This window comes from Solenopsis invicta, chromosome 4, assembly GCF_016802725.1.
Source record: "Solenopsis invicta isolate M01_SB chromosome 4, UNIL_Sinv_3.0, whole genome shotgun sequence".
Lineage (NCBI taxonomy): Eukaryota > Metazoa > Arthropoda > Insecta > Hymenoptera > Formicidae > Solenopsis > Solenopsis invicta.
In genome coordinates this window covers 2,964,472-2,989,604 of record NC_052667.1, presented here as the reverse complement: position 1 = coordinate 2,989,604, position 25,133 = coordinate 2,964,472, and the positions used below count along the sequence as shown (strand labels likewise).

The following is a 25,133-nucleotide window of genomic DNA, read 5'->3' as shown; positions in this document are numbered from 1 at the left end:
CACGAGATAGACAAAATTCACAATAGTATATACTTGTTTAAAATGTTTGCGAAATGTTTCATCGTCGTATTTTTAGTAAAAATATATCGCTTATAACTACATTTATTTGTGAATAAATATGGAAGAGAAGCAGATACTCTTGAAAATTATTTCAAGTTTGTTATTTGGCAAAAACATTGTTAAAGCAAATCCCAGACGGATACTCAGTAACAATATCGATTCGTACGTTTATTATTAGCGCCCGGCGATGCGATCGAGTATATCTAGTTCGTAAGCCGTACACAAATCCTGTAAATCGTTCACACAACGAGCGTCGATGACTACCTATTGACAGAAATACCCCCTTTAAGACAGGATTATGCTGTCAGTTCAGGACGACTCAAAACAATGTGATTTAGAGCTAGTCAAGCGGCAGACACGTAATACATTTAAGCTTTCGAGTCTGAAATAGTTTGACGTCGTGACCTTTACGCTGCAAATTTGTGACCGTACGAGCGAGTACGTAAAATGAAGTTGCGACATAAAAAAGAATCTAACACGACGAGTTACGTTACAATTATCGTTCGTGCGCGATACGTTTAACAGGGTTTTCATCATCTTAAATATTAGATGATTTTTACATCTATATGCAAAGGGCTGTGCGGAGAGGCGCTCGCGGCAATTTCGGGCGCTTTTGACGACCGGCGTATCCCGGTTAATCGCTAACTCGCGATTGCGCGAGCGGAGACAGCGACGGTCAGAGCGCTCTCCTCGTCGTTCCTCCGTCCGGCACTGACCCGGTAATGGAAATCCTCTTTTAACGATCAACGTTGTATGTATATCAACCGTGTGCGCCTAGAGTACCGAAGGTACATGTACGCAATCCCTCGTCCTCTCCTCCAACACCCCCACTCTTACTCTCCTTTCCCCCACCTTGTTTTGCTCGTCACTCCCTCCGTCTTCCCCTCTCGCCTTTCCTCCGTCGACTCCGTCTCTCTTCCCTCCCTCTACTTCTCTTCTGCCACGCTCTCTCTTTCCCTCTTTTCCTCTCTCTTCCTCCCTCTCTCTCTCTCTCTCTTTCTCTCCCTCTCTCTCGTCGTCTTCCCCTATTCTCCCTTCTCGCTTCTCCGTCGGCATCTCTGTCCTCCCTTCGCTTCCTAAGATCGTATAGCATTCCATCGAACCGGAATCAAACGAGCTGGCGTGGTGGGAGCGAGAGGAGGATGCGGCAGGATAGTGATATATATATGTATATATAGTATATACATACATACATATATATATATATATATATATAGAGATATATAATGTATATACACGGGAAAGAGGCCAGCGCAGTGGGGAGAGCGGAGGAAAAACGAGCTATAGAAAGGGAGGGAGATTGAAGGAAAAGGATAGGGTAGCGGGGGCGGTAGAGCACCGGGGGTGGCAAAAAGACGGAACGTAGAAATAGAATGAAGCAGGAAAGACGACGGGAAAGGCTGCTAGACAGATAGAAAGAGAAGGATACGAGGGTGTGACTCCGATAACCGATCTCTCAGGCCTATGCCCCCTACCTCCTTTACCTTGAGCCTTAGTATGCGATGATACTTACTTCAAGGCCACCAAGAGAGCAACATGGTACCGTGTATGCTCGGTGGTTGTACTAGGCATCATGCGAGCTCTCGAGAGTATACGCGAGTGCTCGAGTGTTCGGGTGGATAGAGAAAACCGGGAGAGAAAAAGGATAGTCTTCTTACGAAATCAGGATCGATCTTCTCTTAGCGCAATTTTAGTCGAGATCTAATTATAGATTTATTTAGTGTTAAGAGTTCATGCTAACGAACTTTGGCGAATGGATCTTAAAGAGGGTATTTTTCTTATCGTCGATCAATTTTTAACGAATTCCAATTTAGAGAAATTTAATTCGAGGCCCCGATTTTACAGTGTAGCGGGATACGTAACGCGTAACTTTGTCTAGAACGGTAAGAGTATCCGATCCAAATTGTTTTCGCATAACTCTTCTAAACCGACGGGCCGAGATCTCGCTGAGTTCACAGTCTCCGATTTTTCGGCACGTATGCGAAATACTCGTCCAATCCGCGAAATATCATCTTTCGCGCTGCCATTCGCGCGGCTAGTATTTCAGTCTCGCGAAAGGCGCCGGTTCGAGTCGCGCGGCCAAGATCCATCGATTGCCTAACCAAACTTAACGCGATAGGAGTGACCGCTCTCGCGTGACAAATAGATCGCCACGTGGTTCGGGTCATCCCTCGCGCCCCTCGTCTCCCCCGCGCCTATCCCTGCCCTGCCCTGTCCCCCCGGCCACCTATCTCCTGTCTTTTTCTCGCGGCCCGCTCCTCCCTTTCTCCCTTCGCGACATTCCCACGAGCTATAAATTCACGCGCCTACACACAGGTGGCACCGCTCTTTTGCCAAGTGCATACAGGCGGACTCCCTTTGGAGATAGCAAGCGCGTCTAAACGCGCGGGGGAACGTAGTGGGGGAAACGACGAGTGCTTATCGTATGCAAACGGGAGTCGGCAACGTGCGCGCGACGACGACGGTAAAAAGCGGCCACTCCGCGGACGCGAGGCAGATATCGGCACTCTCATTCAGCAATAAGTACCCTTGCGAGATGGTCCTCGCGCGAGACGATGATCCGCGCCGGCGAATGGGCCTCGCCAGCTCTCTTTCACCTGCTGCGAGAACAGCGTTGCGCGAGAATGCTGTTTCCTTCCAATTACTCGTTATTTGAGCGATCCTTTTTTTCGTTCGTTTAAAAGCGACTCTCGCAGACATGAATAAAATTTAGATTTTAGATATCCAGAATTCAACGAATATATATATATATATATATATATATATATATATATATATATGTATATAAGTCGTACTCGTCTCATCTTGAGAAGTCGAAAAATTTCTGTATATCAGATAATATTAAACTTAATTTATCGGATGTACATGTTGTACATAAAATCTGTAAATTATTTCCAAAATATTATTAATATCAAATTTATTTTAGATGTTTTCAGTATGCTTAGTAGCTCCTACACACTCGAATCAGAGTCTGGCTATAAGACAGTCAATTTTGAATGTTCCATGCTTTGTCAACTCCCGGAGAGAGAAAGAGATAAGAAAAAGATAGAAGAGAAAGACATAGCTCTTTCTCGTTCTAACCAGCGCAAATGTATATCCTCTCTTTTGACAAAATCTGACCTTCCACGGCCAGACTCCGATTGCAAAGGTCTAGTAGCTTTTCAATACCATCACGTCGGAAAAGTACCCCTGAAACTTTGTTTCGCAAGCAAAATACGTATGCAGAGCGTGTATATCATCCTTTTCTTTTTTTTTACGTTATTCCATTCTACAGCGAGGGCGACCCAAGTCGGGGGATGCGAGTCGCCGCGCCAGGCCCTTCGCAACGCACGCGACTCGCGTTTTATTGCGTGCGAAAGGCCAACCACGTGCGGTGAGTCGCGCGCTCTCGTGCAGGTGGCAGCACGCCGCGATACACCTTCGCGTTCATACACATACACACATACTGTGCCGCGTCGCGCCGACGTCACGCGCGGCTATGTCCTCGCTCGCGCGAAAGCGCCTCGCCTCGTCTTGTCTTGCCTTACCTCTCCTTGTCTCGCTCCGTCTCGCCTCGCCTCGTCCCGCCTCGCCTCGCGGCCGTGCCGCGTCGCTCACGCAAGCAACGTGTTTTTGCGGCGTGCGCGCTTCTTCGCGACGGCCTTCCTTCCCCCCTTTCCGCGCGCACACGCGTGTACATATTTCTTCGTCAACTTAATCGCGCCGACTCGTGGCTTCCTTCTACCGCGTTTTTTTTTTGCCCGCGCGCCGGTATATACCGTATGCGTATCTCGCTGCCGGATATTCTGTCGGGATCGATATTATTCAGAGTATTTTTGCTCATTTTAATATTTCTTTCAGTGCCAAGTACGTTTTGGCATCAATACCGGCACAGGTGCGGTACCGAAGGTCTTTGATATTGGCCAGATAGATTGAAGGAAGTGAGATATCCGCGCAAAAGATATATGTATATCGAAAACAGCGTATCGATGCTTCGATAATATCGAATTATCGCGTGCCGACGTAACGCCCGGGAAGGCGACGGTACCAGAAGCGATATCTTGGCGCGCAGGAGCTTTCAGTCGAGTAAAAGGCAATTACGCAATCGAACTTCTCTTCGGCCAGTAAATATTTATGACATAAAACGCTACGTTCGAATAACGTTCGAGCGTAGATAATTTTTCTTTTTTTAGCAAAAGTGAAGAAAGAGGAGAGAGAAGTGAGCTCCAGTATATTACGAGTTCACCGTTTTATTCTAAAGCAACTAGAATTTTTTACGTTTTCCCTAACGTCGGCGGATTTCTCTACATTTCGCGTTTCATCGACCGACTGCGGTCGACGTTAACGTTTGGCAACATTGTGTCTAACATCGCCGGCGCAAACGCTTGCGAACAATCGCGCGATTTCTCGGCGCGTTGACGCGCACCGCCGCCGCCACCGTCGTCCTCGTGAACGGGGTATAACACTTTGGCGCGATCGACGCGCTACGCCGTCACCGTCGCGGCTCCGCTCGCTCGCTCGATAGCGCCGAGGGTTGATAGTCCGCATTGATCCTGCGGGAGAGCTTGGGTATCGCGAGGCTAGGTCGTCGCCGCTGCCGCTGCCGCCGCCGCCACCGCCGTCGCCGTTCGTCGATCGCAACTGGAGATCGCCATTCCCCGTTCGAGTATAATTTTATACTCGGGGTCGCCGAAGAATTCCGCTTCGAATTAGAACGGGACGATTCCCCATCTCATCCCAACGAAAGTTCAATCGTCGAAACGATAGTCAACTTCTCAAACTGTTGCTGATTCCTCTTCCCCACTCCCCTCCCCTCTGCAATTGAAATTTCTGTCTGTTTAGCAGATTCGATAGAAAAATAAGCGACCTATTTCTAGTTATACTGACTAACGTACAAACCGCGCGTTTATGTGTTTTTTTTTTTTTTTTTTTTTTTTTAATTCTGTTCTCCAAGTTTTTGGAAAAAAAGTTCATTTGAGGATTGTATTCCTAGATAACACGCTTGTCTAAAAGACATCATAAAGGCATCTTCTTTAAGTCACCTTTTAAACATCTTTGTGACATCTGTTAGATATGTAAGTCATCTGAATCATGTCTAAAATTTTATTATACGACTCGTATGAATATAAGTTTGTTGAATGTACTGTTTGGGATAAATAATATAATAAAAATGAAATTTTATTTAGAAAGGCTCTTGGAAAAAAATCCAGAAATTTCTTTCCCTCTTTGCTCCTCTAATCAAGTTCTTATTATATATACGTATATATAGAGACTCTTCACCTAATTCTCTCTTCTCCCGAGAAAACGCACCAATTACAAATAGAGCAACGAGTTCTGGCGCCAGAATTACAATTTGCGTCGCGGATTGTACGTTCGTCAAACAGGATAGGTTACGTTAAGCAGGATACAAGCTATAGCCGCGAGGCTCGCGCGTAGATCGCGCTTCTTTTTTTTTCTATTACGCAGTCCCGGCTTATTTTAGAGATGCGTCATCCGGTAAGCACACAATTTTCAATGACGGCAATGTAACGTGGTCTACAACGAATGTAAACGGTATGTTTGGGCGGATTTAGAGCGTGTACCTCGGTCTAGGGTATTTAAATTTGGACGACCGACGGTACCGAGTACCGGAAACGGCGAATATTAATACGTATTTCCTCGAAAAGCTATTGACAGCAGACTGACGAGATACTGCAATGAATTAACAAACGGCTTTGACAAATAATTGTTGAGCACGTTACAAATATAATTATTCTAAAAATGTATCAGTAATCATTCTCCTTCGGCGTGCCGTGCTGCGAATAGATATTCTCCCGTGAAAAAAAATCCGAGGCTATTAGCTGATAGCATCGGAGATAAGCTTTAGTTTAGTTTTGACCACTCGTCGAGCCGCGTTACTCGGGTGTCGCCTCACCCACCCCCTTTTTTTATTCCATGGTCGCGATGACGATTCAATCGCGTGAGCGTTACCTCGCACGATCGCGGATAATCCGATCGCGGCCATTTATCTAACCCCGTATGCCGTCCAAGAAGATCGTATCGCTGAACTTGGTGCGGCAATCGGTGGAGGCCCTATCATTGGGATCGTTATAGAGGATGTATCAGTTCACAAAAGAGCATCGGCGTTAAGTGCCTCTCGGAAATTTTGAGGATGGAAAAGAATATATACGCATTTCGTATTTTGCTCAACATATATTACCATGAAAATAGCATTGCCCGGTCAAAAGGGTTGTTTCTATAATATATTATTTCGCTTTGCCTATTATTTGGTCATAATAAGATTCTCTTGAATCACGAAAGTATTCCATAATAAAAGATCTCGATCGCCCGTGTCTATCGCCCGAGTACACGAGTATCCATGGATTTTAGATATTCGCGCTAACGAAAATTGATTGCGCGCGGACCAGCGAAGTTTTAATATATCGCCTCTCTCTCGCGCGCGCGAACGCCAGCCGTTATTTTCAACGACCTCCTCCGAAAAGTATCGAGGTGGAGCGAGGGCAAAAGAGTGAGAGAGGGAGGGAGGGGAGGGGGGAGGAGGGAGAGATAGAAGGAGAGCGCAAAAAAAGGGAAAGAAAGAGAGAGGATCCCATCAGGGCGCTACGGCGCGGAGGAGTCAGTGTCCTTTAAGTAAGTTAGGCGCCTGCGCGAATCGACGCTGGAAATTCTCGACCGGTGGTGGTCCTGCGGCCATGTGGCGGCGGTGGTAGGGCGTATCGCGAGCGCGAGGGTGGCGAACGGTGTCTGTGTGCGTGGCCGCGCGTAGGTGCGCGCTCGCGAACGCGGATCGGCCGGGTGGAGGGTTAATAGGACGTTGGCGCCACTACGGCGGCTCCGGGAAGCGCGGCCACGTGCGCTCGCTATCGAACGGCCGCCATCCCCCGATCCACCCTGCCCACCCTCAGCCCCGTCATTCCCCCGTGTCACCTACCGCCACCCCTCGGCCTCCCCTCCCACCCCCAACTCCGACCGCCTCGCTTCATCTCACCCTCTCACTCCCCGTTTATCCCCGCACCCGGCATCGCGCTCGCACACACACACACACACACCGCGGTGCTACTACCACCACCATCGTTACTATCACTACCACTACCACCACCACGCCCCTAACCCTTATACACGCCACGCTAAACTATGGCACGTATATAGGTACGTATCGTTATGTACATCTACGTACATGGACGTGGCCGTATATACGCGCGGTGCTCGTATACCCGCGGCTCTCTCTCCCGTACACAGCTGTATCTCAGAATGAGCTGGATATATCGCGCGCGCGAGAGAAGTCGCTGAACACGAGGTATACAGTTTATGCCATTACCGACGCCCCGCCGAATTTCGGGGCTCTTTCCGAGCGGCGACACACGTAACGCGCGCAGCTTCTCGGAGAGAGAGACGATCGGCCGCGCTTCGTTTCGACGATGGCGACAGCGACGATTTCGCCTCTCTCGCGCGCGCGTTACGTCAATTTTCATTTAGCGACATTTTCGTTCGGTCATCGAACGCGCGTAAACTCGAATGGCGATCCATTTGCCCGCGGACATAATTATTCAGCGACATTTTCCATTCTTAGATTTCGAACAGCGAATGCTGCACGACAGACAACGAGTAAATTACGTTTTATGTGGAAAAAAAAAGAGATCGCGGTCCAGATGTAAACTTTGTCTAAAATATAACGAAGAACGTACCAAACTTTAGAGTTCTTCCCTCGACCATTGTATTTATAATATTACTTGGTTAAAATAATGTAACTACGCGACTGAACAGATTCTAATAACATCGTTACCTTTTAGATTGTTTCTAGTATATTTTAGTTGAATTAAATTTCAGTTTAAACATTCGCTCACCGAGCGAACGTAAATTCTCCCTAGCAATAATTTCCACTCCGAACTTTCGACGTGCATCGCACATGGTACCGATTCCCGTCACTTATTATTGTATCGATTAATGTAATAAAAAAATTGTTACAAATCTCTTTCCGAACATTCTACAAACTATCTCAACGAATAGGAATTCATCGTAGTAGTTGTCATTGTCGTATAATTATTTTTAACCAAGTTTTATTCTAAGACATACAACGATGCGTTTTATTCACGTTGTACGTACAACTGTTTTGTTTACGCATAATGGAATCGTAATGGTCATAATGGTCGCGATGGTCGCACGTAAAGTCTGCGCGTCCTTATCCAAACGATTGCGATTGCATTAACTCGATCTCGGAAATGTAAGCGTAGACGCGAGAAATTGAAGTGTTAGTCCCGAGAAAGGTGCCAGACGAGCGTTCGACGTTTCCAGTTCTCCGCGAAACGGAACACGGCGTAGCAGCGCCTTCTTCATCAGGCAACAGAGATAGTCATATATTTGAGCAAGTGCACGCCGTCGTCTGACAAAACCTTCGCCCGTTCATTGGTTCCGACTTGGCCCACGGCTTAATACGATCCACATAGTTCGACTCGACGATGTTCCCTCAGCGATAAATACGTGCGCCGAGTTAGTTCGAGAGAACTAGCGGAAAGGAAATAATCCTTCGAAATTGGGGCTTCCCTTAATTAGGGTGTAGACATGAAAATTTTGCTCCGAGCAGTCATATTTCCGGAACTGCATATTCTGTATTCAACTATTCAGATCTTATTAACGCTATGAGTACCAAGCGGTCATTATTGACTGTTTCCATTTTTTAGATTACTTTTATATTTCTTGAATTTAAAAGAACATTCTGAAATTCCTTGACTTTTTGGTAATCGTGTTTTTTTTTATGAAATATTTGATTTTTAATCACATTCTTCAGTTTCATAGTAATTTATTCGCTTGATCCTTTTAGAGAGTAAAAAAAACGTCGGTACTTCTAGAATTAAATCTCTATGACGTCAATGACTTTTTCTTCTGAAAGTGATTCTCGAAGAATAAAATTTAATATTCGTTGATAATCATCTACCGCGCTCTCAGAAGCGTTGACTTTTAAAGGAACATTTACTGACCTCGGTCTTTACCGAGTATGCGTCCACTGACAACGTCCACTGTTAAAAGTTGTTGCCGCAGAATAAAGTTCTCTCTCGGCCGAATACCCATCAATAATTACTCGCATTCATGTGTCCGCTAACTCGTAACTGTCGCTCTCTCGGGGGACAAAACTCTCGAGTGTGTGCCGAGCCAAAGAACAACACGGAAGCGTAACCGCGAGAATAAGCTCGCGATCTCTGCATACGCGAGCGCGTCATGTAACTCGTTATTCCGAAAGCTCGCTTTATTTTTTTTTTCCCCCCCGCGTGTCAACGGTGAACGTATCATCAACTCTCTCTCGTTTACACGCAAGGATGAAATGGAAAGAGATAGAGGCAAGGAGAAGAGATGAAGAAGGATGCGTGTACGTGAGTGAAAAAAATAAAGAAGCGTGATTGCGGGGGTGAATGTCGAGGGGGCAGGGAGAAAGGATACAAGGGAGTGACGAAGGGGTTACGCAAGGGAGAGAGAGAGAGAGAGAGAGAGAGAGAGAGAATGCCTACAGTCGGCTGCAACTGCCAACTAACGAGTAACAATCCCGCGGTTATTTGCTTAATGGCGCTTACTGTTGTTGGTCTCCGCGGTAGCTAGAGGTGGCCGTCTCTAATTGCCGACACGAACCTCGAACCGGTAATAATAATTACCCGTTGGATAGCCGCGTTACGTTACGCCGGACCCTCCAGACGAGGATCACCGGTCTTCCTTGCCTAAATATTCCCGCGGGGGATGAGAAGTGTGCTGACGATCAAGAAGGTGTATCCATCTGATAGTTTATTCTTTCATGAGTAATTGCCGATAGCGATACTCACGAAAATTCTTTTACACTTGATGATTGTCTAATGTGACAGATACAAAACATTAATGTTATACGGATACCAGTAGACTGAGATCGCTTTCGTACTTGCACGTAGTTTTCGCGAACGATAATTTCATTAACGTTGATCCGGAAAAATGTATAACACGTGCCTTGTTATTTTCTTAATATTGTAAGAATAGAAGAATAAAAGAATAAAAACATCACGTTCTGCCTTTACGTTGTTGCGACGACGTTGTTACGTAACAAAATTTCAGACATTAATGAGTCATAGTTCATTTTTATGCTTATATATATTAAACGAAATGACGTTCAATAACGTTGATTAAATTTTGGGCGCTATATCATGGTGGAATCGTATGAAAACTTTTAACGTAATATTACTAGCCGCAGTACAGAATTTATTTCTAACGTTCCCTTAAAATAACCGCCAACGCGAAATGGAACACACTGGTCTACCTTTGCGCGTGTACGTTCGAAGAGGAAAATAACGTTTCAGTAATAACGCGTTCATTAGAATTCCAAGAAAATATCACGTGCGCTTTTGATATAACGCTGATATGAAAGGTCAGGTTTAATGTACCCCTAAACCTAAGGCCGCGGGGTGAAACGCGGCATTTCGAAATCAGTTACTTTTCACATAATAAGTACGTCCCTCTCTCCTTCCCTCTCTCTCTCTCTCTCTCTCTCTTTTCGTGTTTTTGCGCCGCACGCGAAATTATTTTCGCTAGGTAGACGTTCATCATCGCGCCGGCACGAATTTGCAAATTTTCCATAGCTGCTCTTCAACGGGATTCGTTTTGCCCCGGTTCTACTACGGGCGTAAGCGACTTTTCCCATACACCTGCGCATTTACCACCGCGCACTTCCCCATCCTCTCGTCCCACCTCCGCCTCCAACTATATATCCCTTCCTCCTGCTTCTCCACGCCTCCGTATAGTCTCTCGCCGACCTATCTCTCCTCGCTACGGCAATTTCAAAAAAGTGCATTTTTCAAAAAACCATAAGACTAAACTTCTCCTAACTGTACTCCTCCTCGGACGAGATGGAGAAAATCTATACGCTAGATGGAAACTAGGCGCGGAGCATTCTACGGTTCGATTCAGGAAACGTTACCACTTTCCTTATAAACAACAGCTAAGTTATCTAGCGTTAATTTTTCAAACAATTTTGAATTTCCAGCAATCGCCAATTTCCCGTTTTCGTACATCGCGAGCGTGTGACAGTGATCGATGGATCGAGCGGGTAGATCTCCATTTTATTTCATTTTCACGCGGATAGATATAATTTACATTCGACTTGACGATGAACCGCCAGTTTTCGGACTGACGCTTTTCGCCACTGCGATCGCGTAATTTCGGTTCAGAGGAGAGAATTCCGTTCGCTCGTCCGCTCATCCGACTCTCGGCAAAAGCTTTCGACGATAGTGTATGGAGCAGCCTGTACGCAGAAGCGCTCGTAGTGGGGAGCGTGGGCGAACGAGGGGGAACGCGCGGCAAGGAGAGAAACAACGCGGTGCGCGCACTGTGTTCGCTGCTGGCGAGCGAGCGAGCGACGGCCGCGGAGCGGCGGCGGTGAACGGGAGGGAGCGCGATAGCGGAAGAAGGACGCCGACAGCGTGGTCGAACAAGGAGAGAAGGCATTACTCGTGCATGGGGCGTTACCACGGAAACCCCTATTCGTTCTCCATCCCTTCGCTCGCGCTCGTCAGGCAACGCGAGAGAACGAGGGAACGAGAAAGGGGGAGGGAGGGGGGTGGAGAGGGAGACGGTGACAGAAATAGAGAGACCGAAAGGACGACCGACAGAGAAAAAGGACGAAGCGCGCGCGAGAGAGAGAGGGAAGCGAGTTGGTCGCACAAGTCGGTGGGAGAAAGAGCGGAATGAGAAAGAAAGAGAGGGAATGGGAAAGCGAGAGACAGAGAGAGAGAGAGAGAGAGAGAGAGAGAAAAGAGCGAGTGATGGGCTCGACGGTGGGTGGAAGCGAGAGAAACGGCAACGTGATATCGAGAGGGGAGTGGGTGATGAACGGAGCGAGCGAGAACAGAGCGGCGAGCGAGAGAGCGCGTGCTGGAGGAAGATAGCCGGCAAATGCGGAGCCGCCAGTGCAATCAACCCGTTGCCCACTCGCGAGGGTAAAACTATCCCGAAGTCAGACGAGGATACGTATATTGCGGAGGGAGTCTCGCGCACGTCACTGTATATATGTGTACATATAATATATACATTTTATATATTATATATATAAAATATACTTTTTTATATAACTTATATAAAATGCATTTATATATAAATTGTATATATACGTATTTATACGTATATGTATACATATATATAATATATACGTGATACGTCGAGTAAGTAGGAGATGTAGAGGGAGGGAATGAGCGCGGAGAACGAGATAGAGACGGGGGTAAAGAGAAACGGGTGGCCGGAGTGGAAAAAAGACCAGGCAAAATTGCGAGATTAGATGCTCGCCGCTACCTGTAACGAGACCCCGCCGATAAAGCAGCGCGCTGCATTAAAGATCTCGAGGCCATCATTCACGCATGCTTTTTTAATTCGATCCGCGACAACGATCTTTGACGAAGACCCGCGACTTGCGAGTAATCACGAAATATAGATATAACGATTCTACTCTCGGAAAGATGCAAGTTCCACGAATTATTCGCCTTGCAGTAGCAACAAACTGGTGGAGGGATGCAAGAGGGAAACAGGGTCATCCACCGCCCGCGTTAAACCCATTTCGGTGTGTCGTAATTGTGAAAACTTTGTTCCTCCTGTAGCATTACAAAACTCGCATTTTACATAACGCGCTGCACACTGGAGAATATCATCGGCATTTCTCTCTCGCGCGGTATCTCGAGCTACGCCCGAGTGGATGAAGAGTCTGAAGTCGCTTTACGGGGAAAGTCGCTTCCCGATAGATCCTTATGGAATCGGCAAAATTTTCCATCCAGGAATAATCGACGTACATACTTACATCTTACGATCGAGATCCGAACAAAAAATACTAATATTACTGCGATGTCGACGAGTTCGATCATTTTAAACCAAATAACATTCCGTGACATTTTTATTTTTCAAGATTAGAGATGTTGATATTAATGTTAGTTTTACAAATCAATCAATTCCTGTTCTATTAATGTTGAGCCTGTAGGGAATTTCATTAAAAATGGATTTAGAAATGATGAAAAATACATAAACGAAGAATTTATGATGATTCCGAGATGATCAATGGTCATACTTTCGCATAATTTGGAATTTTGTCTCATCCCGCCAATTATATACGCAAGAATTGACACCCGTCGAAGTTTTCGCTGATTTATGCCCTTATTTCGTCGCCTAAACGCGGCTCGGTAACATATATGGATACGATGTTAAACTCATGCGCGCGAGGGTGTTCGGAGCTTTCGTTCTTCGTGGCTGTTGCTGGTAAGGCGCAGTTGCTCTATTCTCTTGAAACCAGTTTTCCTCGACATGAGCGTCGGAGAAGGGCAGACAGAGAGGGAGAGAGAAAGAGACCAAGAGAGAACGAGAAAGAGATAAAAGTGAGCGAGCGAACGAAGAGGAGAAAAAGAAAGAGAGAGATACGTCCGCGTGTGTGTTGTATGCCCGCATGCACGCGCACATTCCCGCGCAGCCGTAAGCGCGTGTACACACGCCACGCGCACACACACACACACACACACGCACACACACACACATGCACGCACACATACACGTACGCACACGGGCGCGCGTACGCTTCTCGCTACATGCACGTCAGCTAAACTAGAAAGTTGCTCCGACCGACGTCTCGCCGGTCGAAGAAACTGCTCGGGCTAGAGCTACCTTTCGAATTTCAACCGCGAATATTTTCTACGTATAAAACGCCGCTCGCCGCGTCGCGCCGCGTCGGACATGCGCGTCCCGGCGAACTGCAAAATTCGATCGGCGCGCGCGCGCGCGCGCCGCACTCGATTCTCTCTCTTGCTGGCTGTGCGCGAGCACTAGCCCCGCACGTATAAAACAACGCGCGGGCGATCGAACGCCGAGCGTTTTCGAAAGCCCCCGTGTTATCCGTTCCGTCCGCGTTTAGCTCTCTCGCGAGCGCGGCGGCGAGAGAGCTCGCCACGGATCGGTAGGTGCGATCGATCGAGCGTATATTTGGTCGGAAGCCAAACGATGCGCCACCACACACACACACACACAGAACACACGCGCGCGCGCGCGCGTCGCGTATACATAATATACCATTGCTACATGTTACACGCCGTATATAATGTACGAAGGGTTCAGTTACGCTTTAATATTTTATACCGCGCTGCCTCGTCTAAAAGCGTTACGATTGTAATTGGAGTCGAAGCTTGACTTTTACGCTTAGCGAAATTGTAAAATTGTCTCTGCAGGTAGGGGCGCAGCATTAAATTGCTCTGCCTTTAATTCAAAATCTTCTCCATCCTCTCTATGTCAGCGAATGAAGCATTGGTACATGCCAGTATTAACGGCATCTCTTTTCCTTTTTCGTGCCATTACCGTAAACTAGAATCTCATGCAACGTAGGGGTAAGAGACACATCGCGCCCTGCACGTTGCATTCCTTACGGATTAAAAGAGGAAGCGCGCGAATCTCCACCACCCCGGTGCTGTTGCATCGGTTGAAACCTCGGGTCGCACGGCAACCCTCGGGTTCTTGCGCCGAGTAGAAAGTTCGCCGAGTAGAAATATTTCGTTCTACGCCGAGGCAACGCGGCGCGGCGGCTTCCCGCCGAGGCGAGGCAAGGCGAAGCAAGGCGAGGCGAGGCAAGACGGAGCTGAAGCGAGCTGAGGCGAGGCGAGACGAAGCGAGGTGAGGCGGCGAGGCGAGGCCTCGGAGCGTGGGTATCAGCACGGAACCGAGTCTACAACGCATTAGCGCGGCGTTGTCACGTTTCGAGGTTCTCTCTTTCTCCCTCTTTCTCGTTCTCTCTCTCTCTTCCTCTCTCTTTTTCTTCTTCGTCGCCTCTCTCCGTCTCTCCTTGGCCGCTCCGCTCCTTTCCCTCCCTCGCCATCCTCCTCCCCGACGCCTCGCGCCTAGCAGACCGACTCGTTCTTTCCCTCGACGCCTCTTGCCGCTGAGCCGCGCGACGTTGCTGACTCGACTGGCGGGAAAACTGGCTCTTCAAACGGATTTTCCCGCGACGGGCACACACGGCTCGAGCGTTTCTCGGCTAGCTTCTCGCTTTTGTGCGCTCGGCTCATGGACCTGACTATCGGTACAACAGGCATTTGACGAGCATTATCGACCGTCATTAACTTCGCGCTAGCCGCGGTCGCATCGAGCCGCTTCGATTCTTTCCAGCGACGATTTACTCCGATTGTGGAGAATTTTTCGAAAAATGTTTGCCCCCGGTCAACAATAACAATAGCAATGACCGCATTCGCGGAGAAAGCAATAGACGCATTTGTTGCATATACGGCGCGTTTATCCTCATTTAAGATGCACACGTTATCTATTTCCATTTAGTTTTGTCATTATAAATTACATTCTGTATAAATCTATCCATTTCTTATATCTAACTAAGCTTGAACTTTTTATGAAAAAGCATTTAAAAATTAACCTGAAATTAAATTGATTAAATGAATTAACAATCTGTTTTCTTTCTGTTTTCAGCATAAAACTAATGAAAGGGAAGATGTTTTGGGCCTAAAGGTAAGCCAATTTTGTAACGTAAATACTACACAGATACGTAGAAAAATAGCACTACACTGTTAAATTTAAAGGATTAAAATTGAAGCCAATTCTTTGAATTAAATGACAGCTTGTTTCTCTCAACTTTTATATTTGTCAAAATTTATTATTTTAATATAAAACATATGATCAAAAAAACGTTCCATCAATCCATTTCAGTGGTTGAAATTGTTTAGTTTTAAGGTAAGCAGCATTCGTGTAAACGGGATCTAGTAAATAATAAATTAAAATTGAATCAAAAATATATTTTTTGAATTAAATTAATTATTATTTTAATTTAATTAATGATATATTGAATAGGAACAATGGCTCAAGTTAGATATAATTATGAATTTAACAGTGTAGCATATCCTCAATCACCAGACAAATATCCAATTTAAACAGGATACGTTATAATTCAGACGCAAGATAATATAAAGATTATAAAATTAAAATGAACTACTATTTAAAAAACTATACAGATATTTTGTATTTATTGAATGCACAAGTTTCTCATACATTAAACCTACAAGTTTCGCGCTGAAATTCATATTAATAAAAGCTTTTGCGAATAAAATTAAAAAAATGTACGCGGTAATAAGAGATGCAGCGGATTTGGGACATCCCAATAAAAGACCACGTCTATTGTATTGTCTTTTGTATCACGCGTGACGCCGGTAGCCCTGAATGTGCGCGGCAAATGGAAAGCTAATGACCGGAAACAAGAGTACATCAGGCAGGTCGATTCGTAGTGAATTTTCCAAATATACCGCGAGATATTTCCACTTCCCCTTGTAATATAAAGTGCAATTTGGAAGGACTTGTTCTTCGCAATTTCCATCTACCGTGCAATCATTTTCGCTCGGCTCCACATTGCGAGCGATAATCCCGACCATAGGCACCGTTATCCATTGATCATAGAAACTGATCGCGTCGATTGTTCGATGCATTAACTAAGATAATCACAAAGCAAAATAATCGATATGCGCCAGCATATTTTATACGCGCTGCAGCTTTTTCCAAAATTACTAAGTATCTTCATCGATATAACCAAATCATGATTATAGAAGTCAGAATTGTAACGTCTATTTTTGTTAAATAGACTCGAACGTGTTATCTAAAATTACTTCTGAACAACGACACTAGATCGCCGTGTTACAGCGGCAATATTTTATTTTCGAGAGTAGTCTCCTTCACGACTGTAACGTGTTTGGGAAAAGCGAACTTTATCGAGTCTGTTGCGCTTTCTAAGCTCGATTCTCGTCTTCGAGAAGCCCCGAACGTCCGACCGGCGTCCTGTGACTTTGGAAATAGAAAGTCACTTTGAAAATAGGCTTCGAAATATGCGCGCCTGGCGAACCCTCCTATCGTCTCTGCTAAGAAGAAGAAGAAGAAGAAGAAGAAGAAGAAGGAGGCGAGGAGGAAGAAGCCGAAGAGAAAGAGAAAGAGAATCGTGATGAGGAAGAATGACGAGGAGACGAGAGGGGCGCGGGAGGGTAGACGCGGTTTTAGACTACGGACTCGGCGCGTCGGCGTCGGGTTAAAAATAACAGTAACAGCGGTGGAGCGGGTCCTCGTCGTCCTCATCGTCCTCCTCGTCGTCGTCGTCGTCGTCGTCGTCGTCGTCGTCGTCGTCATCGTCATCGTCTACATCGTCCACGTTGCGTTTACCGCTACTGCCGCCGCTGTTACTGTTGCCGCTGGCTCGTATCTTCCTCCGCTGAGCTGGACGGCGATATCGATGACGCTACCAACGTCGTTGCGACATAGCCTTGAGCGCGGCTGTGCGTCGTCGCGCCGAAGAAGTCTAGGGAGCGGAGCCACACACCGTTTCGACTTTTTTTTTTTCACAGGAATTTTAATATCTTACACGCCATGGATTCCAGGATTTTTATCGGACTTCTACGTGTTACGGCAGAGTTTTTATCCATACGTGTCCTTAGCGAACACACGCATTATAATCATTTCGGGCAAAGTTTCCTGGTCGCTGGGTAACGGCGTGTTTGTCGGGATGAATTTATAAATCTCGTTGACGAATTGTCACGTTCCCGCTCCGCACACGAAACTTTCGCGCCTGTAAAAACACCAGGCAAATTTGTTCGGCCGTGCCTACACTTTTTGCAAAACAGAAATTATTTAGCCCGTACTTCTCTCCTGTGAGTTGATGTATTTGTAGACTTTCGGGCGTAAACTTGACGGACGAGGTTTATCGCGGGCCCTCTTCTCTCATCGCGACAATCGTTTGCTTGTTATTATTACGTGAAGAGGACATATATGTCAAATTTTATTATTTTACAAATTCGCAGTTATCCATATTCACTGTGCTTGATACATTGTCAAGTTTCTTGAAGCAAAAGCTTTTCAGATCTCAATTCTTTACGTATATTCCGATGTATAGTTAAGTCATATCGCAGATCGAAAAGCAGAATCAAGTTGAATTGTTGAGTTTTCCAAAGTGTGTTATTGATTTTAATTTGGAAACAAGTTCTTAAAAAATCCGTGAAGGACTGCCACTTATATTTGAATCAACAAGCTTTTAAATTATTTTAACACACATTAAAATAAATTTAAGAGTAAAGAGAAAGCAAGATATGATAAAAATAGAAAAAAAACATTAGTAATCAGTTGAGACTAATATATTTTATTTCAACAATTATATAGTTCTATGTATAAGCAAGGAATTATACTCTTGCTTATATAACTGTATAATTTAATTTTCTGTATTCTGAAAAATTTGATAATTTTAAACTTTATAGACAAAATATCTATATATAATATTATACTTTTATACTATATTATATTATTTATCACAATATCACAAAGATTACAATACTTTTGATAGAAATAGTATTAAAAATTCTTATTTTTAGAGTTTCCAGATATTGCAATTTTTTACCCGATATTTTTTTCTTTCAATAAAAATTATTATTGAATAACGTGAGAATATATTTCTTTTAATAAAACTGAAAAATTTTTTATGTCTACAAGTTATATTTGTCCAAAATTATTACAAATTCTTTAAAGATGATTTTTTCTTTGATATCAACTAGACAAAGTTCGTTAAGTAGAATAATATATTAGTTTGAATTTGATACGCTAATTTTTTTCTGTGCGTAGTGCATCGTATTTGGGTTTGTAGGGGAAATCTACGCGCGCTGAGCTTTACAATGCATACGGAACAACATTTTAGGGCCTCGTTGCGGGGAGTGATTATCGAAAGTGTTAAATAAGAGTGCTGATAATATATCTACGAAAGTCGCGTATATCTGTATAGCGGAGCATCGCGGGTCGGGACTCGAAATCTTGGCTGCACGCGCGATCAACGGATTCTCTCGCCGCGCAACGGCGAGACGGATTTTATTTTCGTACCGCGGTGGCGTCCCGCGACCCCGATGCCACCGGCTCCGTCAGCAGCCATCCCCCTCCAGTATCTTGCTGTCCCAGCGCGCCGCGGCTGACACTCGTAAATTCAAAGCCGCGGCGTGCGATCGCCGTCGTGGATACTTCGGATATGATGTTCGGACGGTGTCGAACAACGAGTACGTGCCGAACGAGCGGATAGCCAAAACGAACGCGAGGCTTCTTTGGTTGCTGGCGCTAAAAATTTCGACGTTTCATTATTTTTACCTTACGATTCTCCGAATACTCTTCATTTTAGATTTTTTGGAATACGCGATAAACACTTATTTCATGATATACGCTTCCTGCCGTCATTCTTAACCCTCCGCAGACTTCGTGAGTCTGGTAAGACCCAGATCTTGATTATTCGATCTTGAATTACTCGACCTTAAATTCGGACACGTACGAAAATAGTAAGAAACGTTTCAAATTAAATAACTGTAAAATTGTATTACTAATTATTGAAAGAGCACACCAAGATTCGCTCAGATTTTTTTAAGCTCAAAAATTCTCTGAAAAATATAATTGGTTTCTCACGATGTCTATTAAGCAAGAGAAATTCAGCAGAGAGTTAAATTTATCTGGTTTTTTTTTTTAATGCCATATAAAGGGAATATATAAATGGCCTTATGAATATTAAATGACATTCACACGCGCGGCTCTAATAATAAATGCTGAGACTCGCCATTTTGAGCGTGCGATTTCGAACATCGCACGCTCGCTTGCGCAGCATACCGGACGCTCTCGGCTAGGAAATAGTCGGGACAGGATACGGGAACAGTTACCAGTGTTGCTCGAGGCGATCGGGCAAGGACGGTACCGCTACGGGCAAAGATCTTCAATCGCCCTCCTCCCGCAGGAATTTATGACGCGAAAAATCGTGTTTCCGTCCGCGGGGAATTTTTGATCGCGCCGATTTCTCGCGCGACCCGCCTAGCGATCGAGCTTGCGAATCGTCCTTAGAAAAAGCGAGAAAATAAGCCGAACGGCGAATCGTTCGCTTGGAACGAACGCGATATCTACCCAACATAGAATTTACAGAGAAAAACGTTGCACACTTCCGCCCAATTCTTTTCTCCTTTTCGAATTCAAAATTGACCTTGGCTTAATGAATATTCGACGGGTCATGTTGTCTTGCTTTCGTCATTCGACATTTCACGAATTATTACTCTTGTGCTCAATAAACAATAAAAATTAAAAATAAAACCTATTTAAAATTTAAGTGAGGATTGAGCAATTTTCTTGTTCGCTCTCATTGGTACAGCTTATTTGGATACGGCGCGATTAGCCATGATCCGAGTTTTGTATTGACGTCTACGTGACGATTTGTCTCTCCCGGCAAACAGGGAAATTCTCATTTTCACGGTTAATATTCGTCCGTTCCAAATATTGGCGACGTGGGCGCGATCGATGCGGGAGTAAATAGACTCGTGAGAGGTGCCTTGACGTGCCGACGGGATCGGCAGGCGAGCGATATAGGCCGGCGTACTCCTAGAGCCGACCGAACGGGCGTACGGAGGTCGTTGAATCCCATTAAGCGGTACTCTCCGATCGTTTCGCTGCCGACCACCTGTACGCCGACGTTTTTTCAGTCTCCGATGTCTCCGCATCCGCGTCTCTCTCTCTCTCTCTCTCTCTCCTTTTTCTTTAGTCTCCTCTCTACTCCGCTACAGTGTGCCTGCCGCGATATTGCGTTGGATGATGACGACGAAGAGAAGGTAGACACCAGGACGAGAACGATTGCGCTCCTCCTCGTCGTCGTCATCGTCATCGTCATCGTCGTCGTCGTCGTCGTCTCAACGCGGCGCTCATCGTCGGTGAATATCGTGCGCCATGGCTAGAATATTGTATTCTCCTTTTCTCGTGTGGCTAATGCGGCCACACCTTTCACCAACACCCAACCCAACGGTCTCTGGTTCGACTAGCGCACTTAGCTAGCTAGCTAGCTAGCTAGGCTAGCTCGATGACTTGGCTTGCCGATCGAAGGAACAGCCAGGCGCGGTCGCTCGACTCGCCCGCTCGCTCTCTCACTCGCTGCGACCGGCCATACGACGACTATTCGCGCGCATCTCGAGAGCCAGCTAACAGTAAAGTCTCTCTCGCTTTGTTCCGTCGTCGGACGGCTTCAACAATCCTTGGAGAGGATCTTGTAGGATTTTCATTACATTTCTCCTGTCACTCTTACAGAATACGCTCGCGATTGTCTCTCCTCGATCTTGAGGAGCTTTCGTTACGCTGATGCGTCTAACTCAACACTTATTACACACAATAGATATTTGTAGCCTGCATAATTTTGTTTCTTTGAAAAATGTCTTGCCGGCTATTAGTTGTAACGTTCATATACGCCCTTTGTTAAATACACATCTATATAAATGCTTTCTAAACTAATAACCAACACGAACGACTCACGAGTGTTAAAATGCGATATGCGTCTCTTTTCATGTATGTTACTACGTATAGTTTTAGGGATTGAAAGTAGGGCTCAGACATAGAATCGAACGAGCAGAATGATAGAGTTACTCAAATATAGTAGTTCGAGAAGTCGAGACGTAAGATTCAAATAATTCTTAAGGCCATCACAATACCCGTACAGAAACCGTAACCGTAAAGTCGTAAACATATTGACCAATCGCAATTGTGCGTTCTAAAACGTAAGTTTCTAAACGCAATTTGATTATAATGATGAATCGATTTGCTTATGGTCTTATGGTTTTGATTAAAACTTTTTTTTTGTGATGATTCTTACAATTCTAAAGAAAGTCGCTGCTTTACGATTCTTTAAATTGTTTGATGGATTTACGATGTCCGAAAATTTGACAGTCTGAAAAGTTTAATTGAAGAAAGCTTGTACGGAAAAAAGCATTCAGTATAGACATGAATAGTTTTTGTTCCTGCTTTTTCCGCAATATATCAGTCAACTTTACGACTCTGAATTCAAGGGTAAATTGTTTGGTTTTTGAAGTTTGAAGTAAAATAAAAATTTATTATTTTAATTTTATTTATTTGTAAATTTTGTGGTATTACGTGAAATAGATTCGCCTTATATTCGGATACATCTTCGAGATCGAAATTATAATTTTTTTTTACTCTGAAAACGATCTTTCAGGTATAACAAGGAACAGTACCTAGAATACCTAGTGAAAATGTTGACATTTTTTTGGGTTCTGTTGGTTCTAAGGAATTCTTTCTTTCTTGCCTATAAAAAGTTTCGTAATTTTCAAAAGATTTTCTGCTGAGTTTTCTAAAGTTTTTAAAGGATCGTCGGGTCTTCTCTCTCCCTTTCCTTTTCTCTCTTTCTCTTTCTTTCTCTTTCTCTATTACATTTATTTCTCTTTTTCCCCAAATTCTTTTTACTTGTTCTCTTTCTTTAGTTTTTATTTTAATGCTTTCCTTTTTACTACATAAATCAAATAGAAAAATACATCTAGGTAATTAAAATAAGCGGAATATAACTTGAAATTTTACATGAAACAACCTTTTCTAGATTATCTTTTTAATATGTATGAATCGTCTATAATAAGACTTTATTATCTTAATGATTTTATATTTTTGCGATATGTAAGAAGCATTATATAACCTCTAGGGTATCTTGGGATTTAATTAGTATAATTATGCGTTAGAGTGCGAAATGTTGACGGCAAAACAACGAACCAACTGGTCGTCCTGCGCAATTCGCAGGAGCGGCAGACCTACTGGCTACTGAAAGAACTTTTTCCGCTGCCGCTTCGACGGTCCGAACAAAAAGGGCCGAGCCCGTACTATACCCGGGGACCCTTCGGCATAAAAGGCTCCAACCCTCGTTCTCTCTCCCTTCGGGTAGTGTATATAGGGTCTACTACCCCGAACCAAAATCCGACCTGGTCCCGCAGCTTCCAGTAGAGCATATCTCAACCTTAGGGCCTCGTGTACCATTGTTCATACACTATTGCACGGTGATCATTTCTATTAACGGAATCCCACCCACATGTTGTTGTTCGTATAGTATGTACATGTGTTGTTCGAATACAAACATCAATATCGATGCATTGTTTCATTAATTACAAATTTCTAAAGCTTTTCTTTTTCGAAGAATTTTCTTTTTTTTTTTTCCTTAAATAAACCTATCGATATATTGTACAGTCTGAAAGCACAATTAATTAAACACGATTACTGTTATATTGAACACGTTTGTAAAGTTAGCTAGCAACCATTTTATTCAAAATTTATAATACTACTCTTTTCTACAATAGGTCATTTTTCAACGTAACTTTGCCGTATCACTCTTGCATTGCATTCTCACGAACGAAAGCTAAAATGAGAATCCCTGGGTTTTATTGTCGGCTCTTCCGAACGTACCACACGATGCGCCCTTACGTCCGACCCTCGTCAAGGCAGCACAAGCGTCGTGACCCAAGCACGACGATCATCCGTATTTCCTACCTGGGCCCAGGTAGGGTATGCCCAGGCCCCACAAGTAGGTAAAAGACGCCAAGACAAATTTTTCCAGCAGGCATCTTTCTCAAAATTCTTTGGTGGCTTTGTCTTCGTGTACGTGACTAGTACAAAAGGATAGGATCTTACTAATTTGTGCGTCATGACACATTGGCTTGGCATGACTGAAACATGTTGTTATACGAGAAAGAGAGAAAAATAGATAGGTAATAATCGTTACAGTTCGAATATATTTTACTCGTTTTAAAAGTTAAAACGTCAGGAGGTAGGAAAAACAGGTCTGGAGTAGTTCAGTTTAATTTTACAAAGCTCAGTTTCTATATTTGCAATATTACTATTTTGCAGCGAAATATTTTCTGCCCAAATTTCTCATTTCTGCTATTTGTACTTTCCTCCGCAAAAGTATCCGTATCGTGTCGATACCAAAACGATACTGTAACCGAGTAGTCGGTTTTGTTTCCCGACCGCGAACCCTCCGTAATTCGGTGCATTCTTCGTAATACCATCGATTCATCACTCTCTCGTAAGTGGAAAGTGCTCGCGTATGCGCAAACCAGACGCGTGTTCATTGTTGACCAGCCGGCACCTGCTATGTCCGAACTGTCCACTTGTCCTTTTCCTTTTCTCTCTTTCTCTTTCTCTTTCTCTCTTAAGTGTCCTATGGACATCGTAAACTTCATCCCGCGCGCCCACTCGTCAGACGCGAACAGGTTCCGCGCGCGCGATCGCGCGCGTACACACACACATTGCCTCTCTCGCTTCGTTCTCCCTGCCTTCCTCTTTTCTCCTTTCTTTTCTCCCTTACTTGTTTTGCTTTATCTCAACTTGGACCTTAGGTGTACTATTTTAACCCCGTCGTCCGTGTATACACAAACAACTCGGGAAGACAGGGGATTTCTCGATTTTATTTATTGATTCGCTCTATCATTAAGCAAAACAGGTGGAAATTTTGCGGGCTACGTATTACTTTATCCAACATTTATCGTCACAATTTAACATAAAAATATTTAATATTTTATTTACATATAAAAAATTTCAGATGAATATGTGTGCAGTACGCATTTTAAACTTCAATTTATACTATAGCGAAAAGAATGACTTGAAATTTATTTAAAAAAATCCGTGGCTGAAAGTGTAGCCTATATTTACAAAACACTCAGTATATCATTCGACATAAGCATATATTGAGTACAGTATCTCGCGAGGTACACCGCTTTACAGCGTCAGCGTGACCGATCGTAGCGTTCCATTCATAGACGAGTCCATCGACAAGTCTCTTCATCGAAATCGAAAATATTTGAAATAAAAACCTCCGTGCTCCACATGACGCTGGGTGACGAACGCCGAAGGGCGAACGAGGCGAACCAGAGGGGGAGAAAAGGGGGAGGGTGGCTCTCGGGGGAGGTTGGCGGGCCGGGAGAGAGGACGCCGCGTCATACGCGCGTAAGCAGGAAGACGCCTCGCTAAAAAAAAATCCGGCGGGAGGCAAAAAATGTATCGGAAAGGGAGAGTGGCGTGGTATATACGTATCCCCACCGGTACTCCCACGCGCAAGGGGTGCCCGCCATTGCCCGACATATGGCCCCCTTTTTCAGCCGCCGCGTGCGTCTCCGCTTTCCCACACGGAGAAGATACAGCCACCCGCGTGCGTGCGTGCGTGCACGCGTACGCGCGTATGCGTGAGCAACGTGCACCGCGATGCTCGCACGGATGCATCCATCAAGTTGTTTGAATTCTCGATAGAACAAAGGGGAAGTTTACCC

General features: G+C 44.7%; 1 protein-coding gene across 2 annotated transcripts in view; it reads left to right on the top strand.

Annotated features, from left to right (window-relative positions):
- LOC105195667 (basic-leucine zipper transcription factor A) overlaps positions 1–25,133 on the top strand; it is a 101,589-nt gene that overhangs the window by 55,600 nt on the left and 20,856 nt on the right. For both annotated transcript variants that reach the window (XM_039448374.1, XM_026133632.2), the window contains exon 2: positions 15,484–15,522. Coding sequence is in view for 1 of the 2 variants with exons in the window: in XM_026133632.2 (XP_025989417.1) it covers positions 15,484–15,522 (39 nt within the window). In the remaining variant the exon portion in view is untranslated. The remainder of the gene's footprint in view (positions 1–15,483; positions 15,523–25,133) is intronic.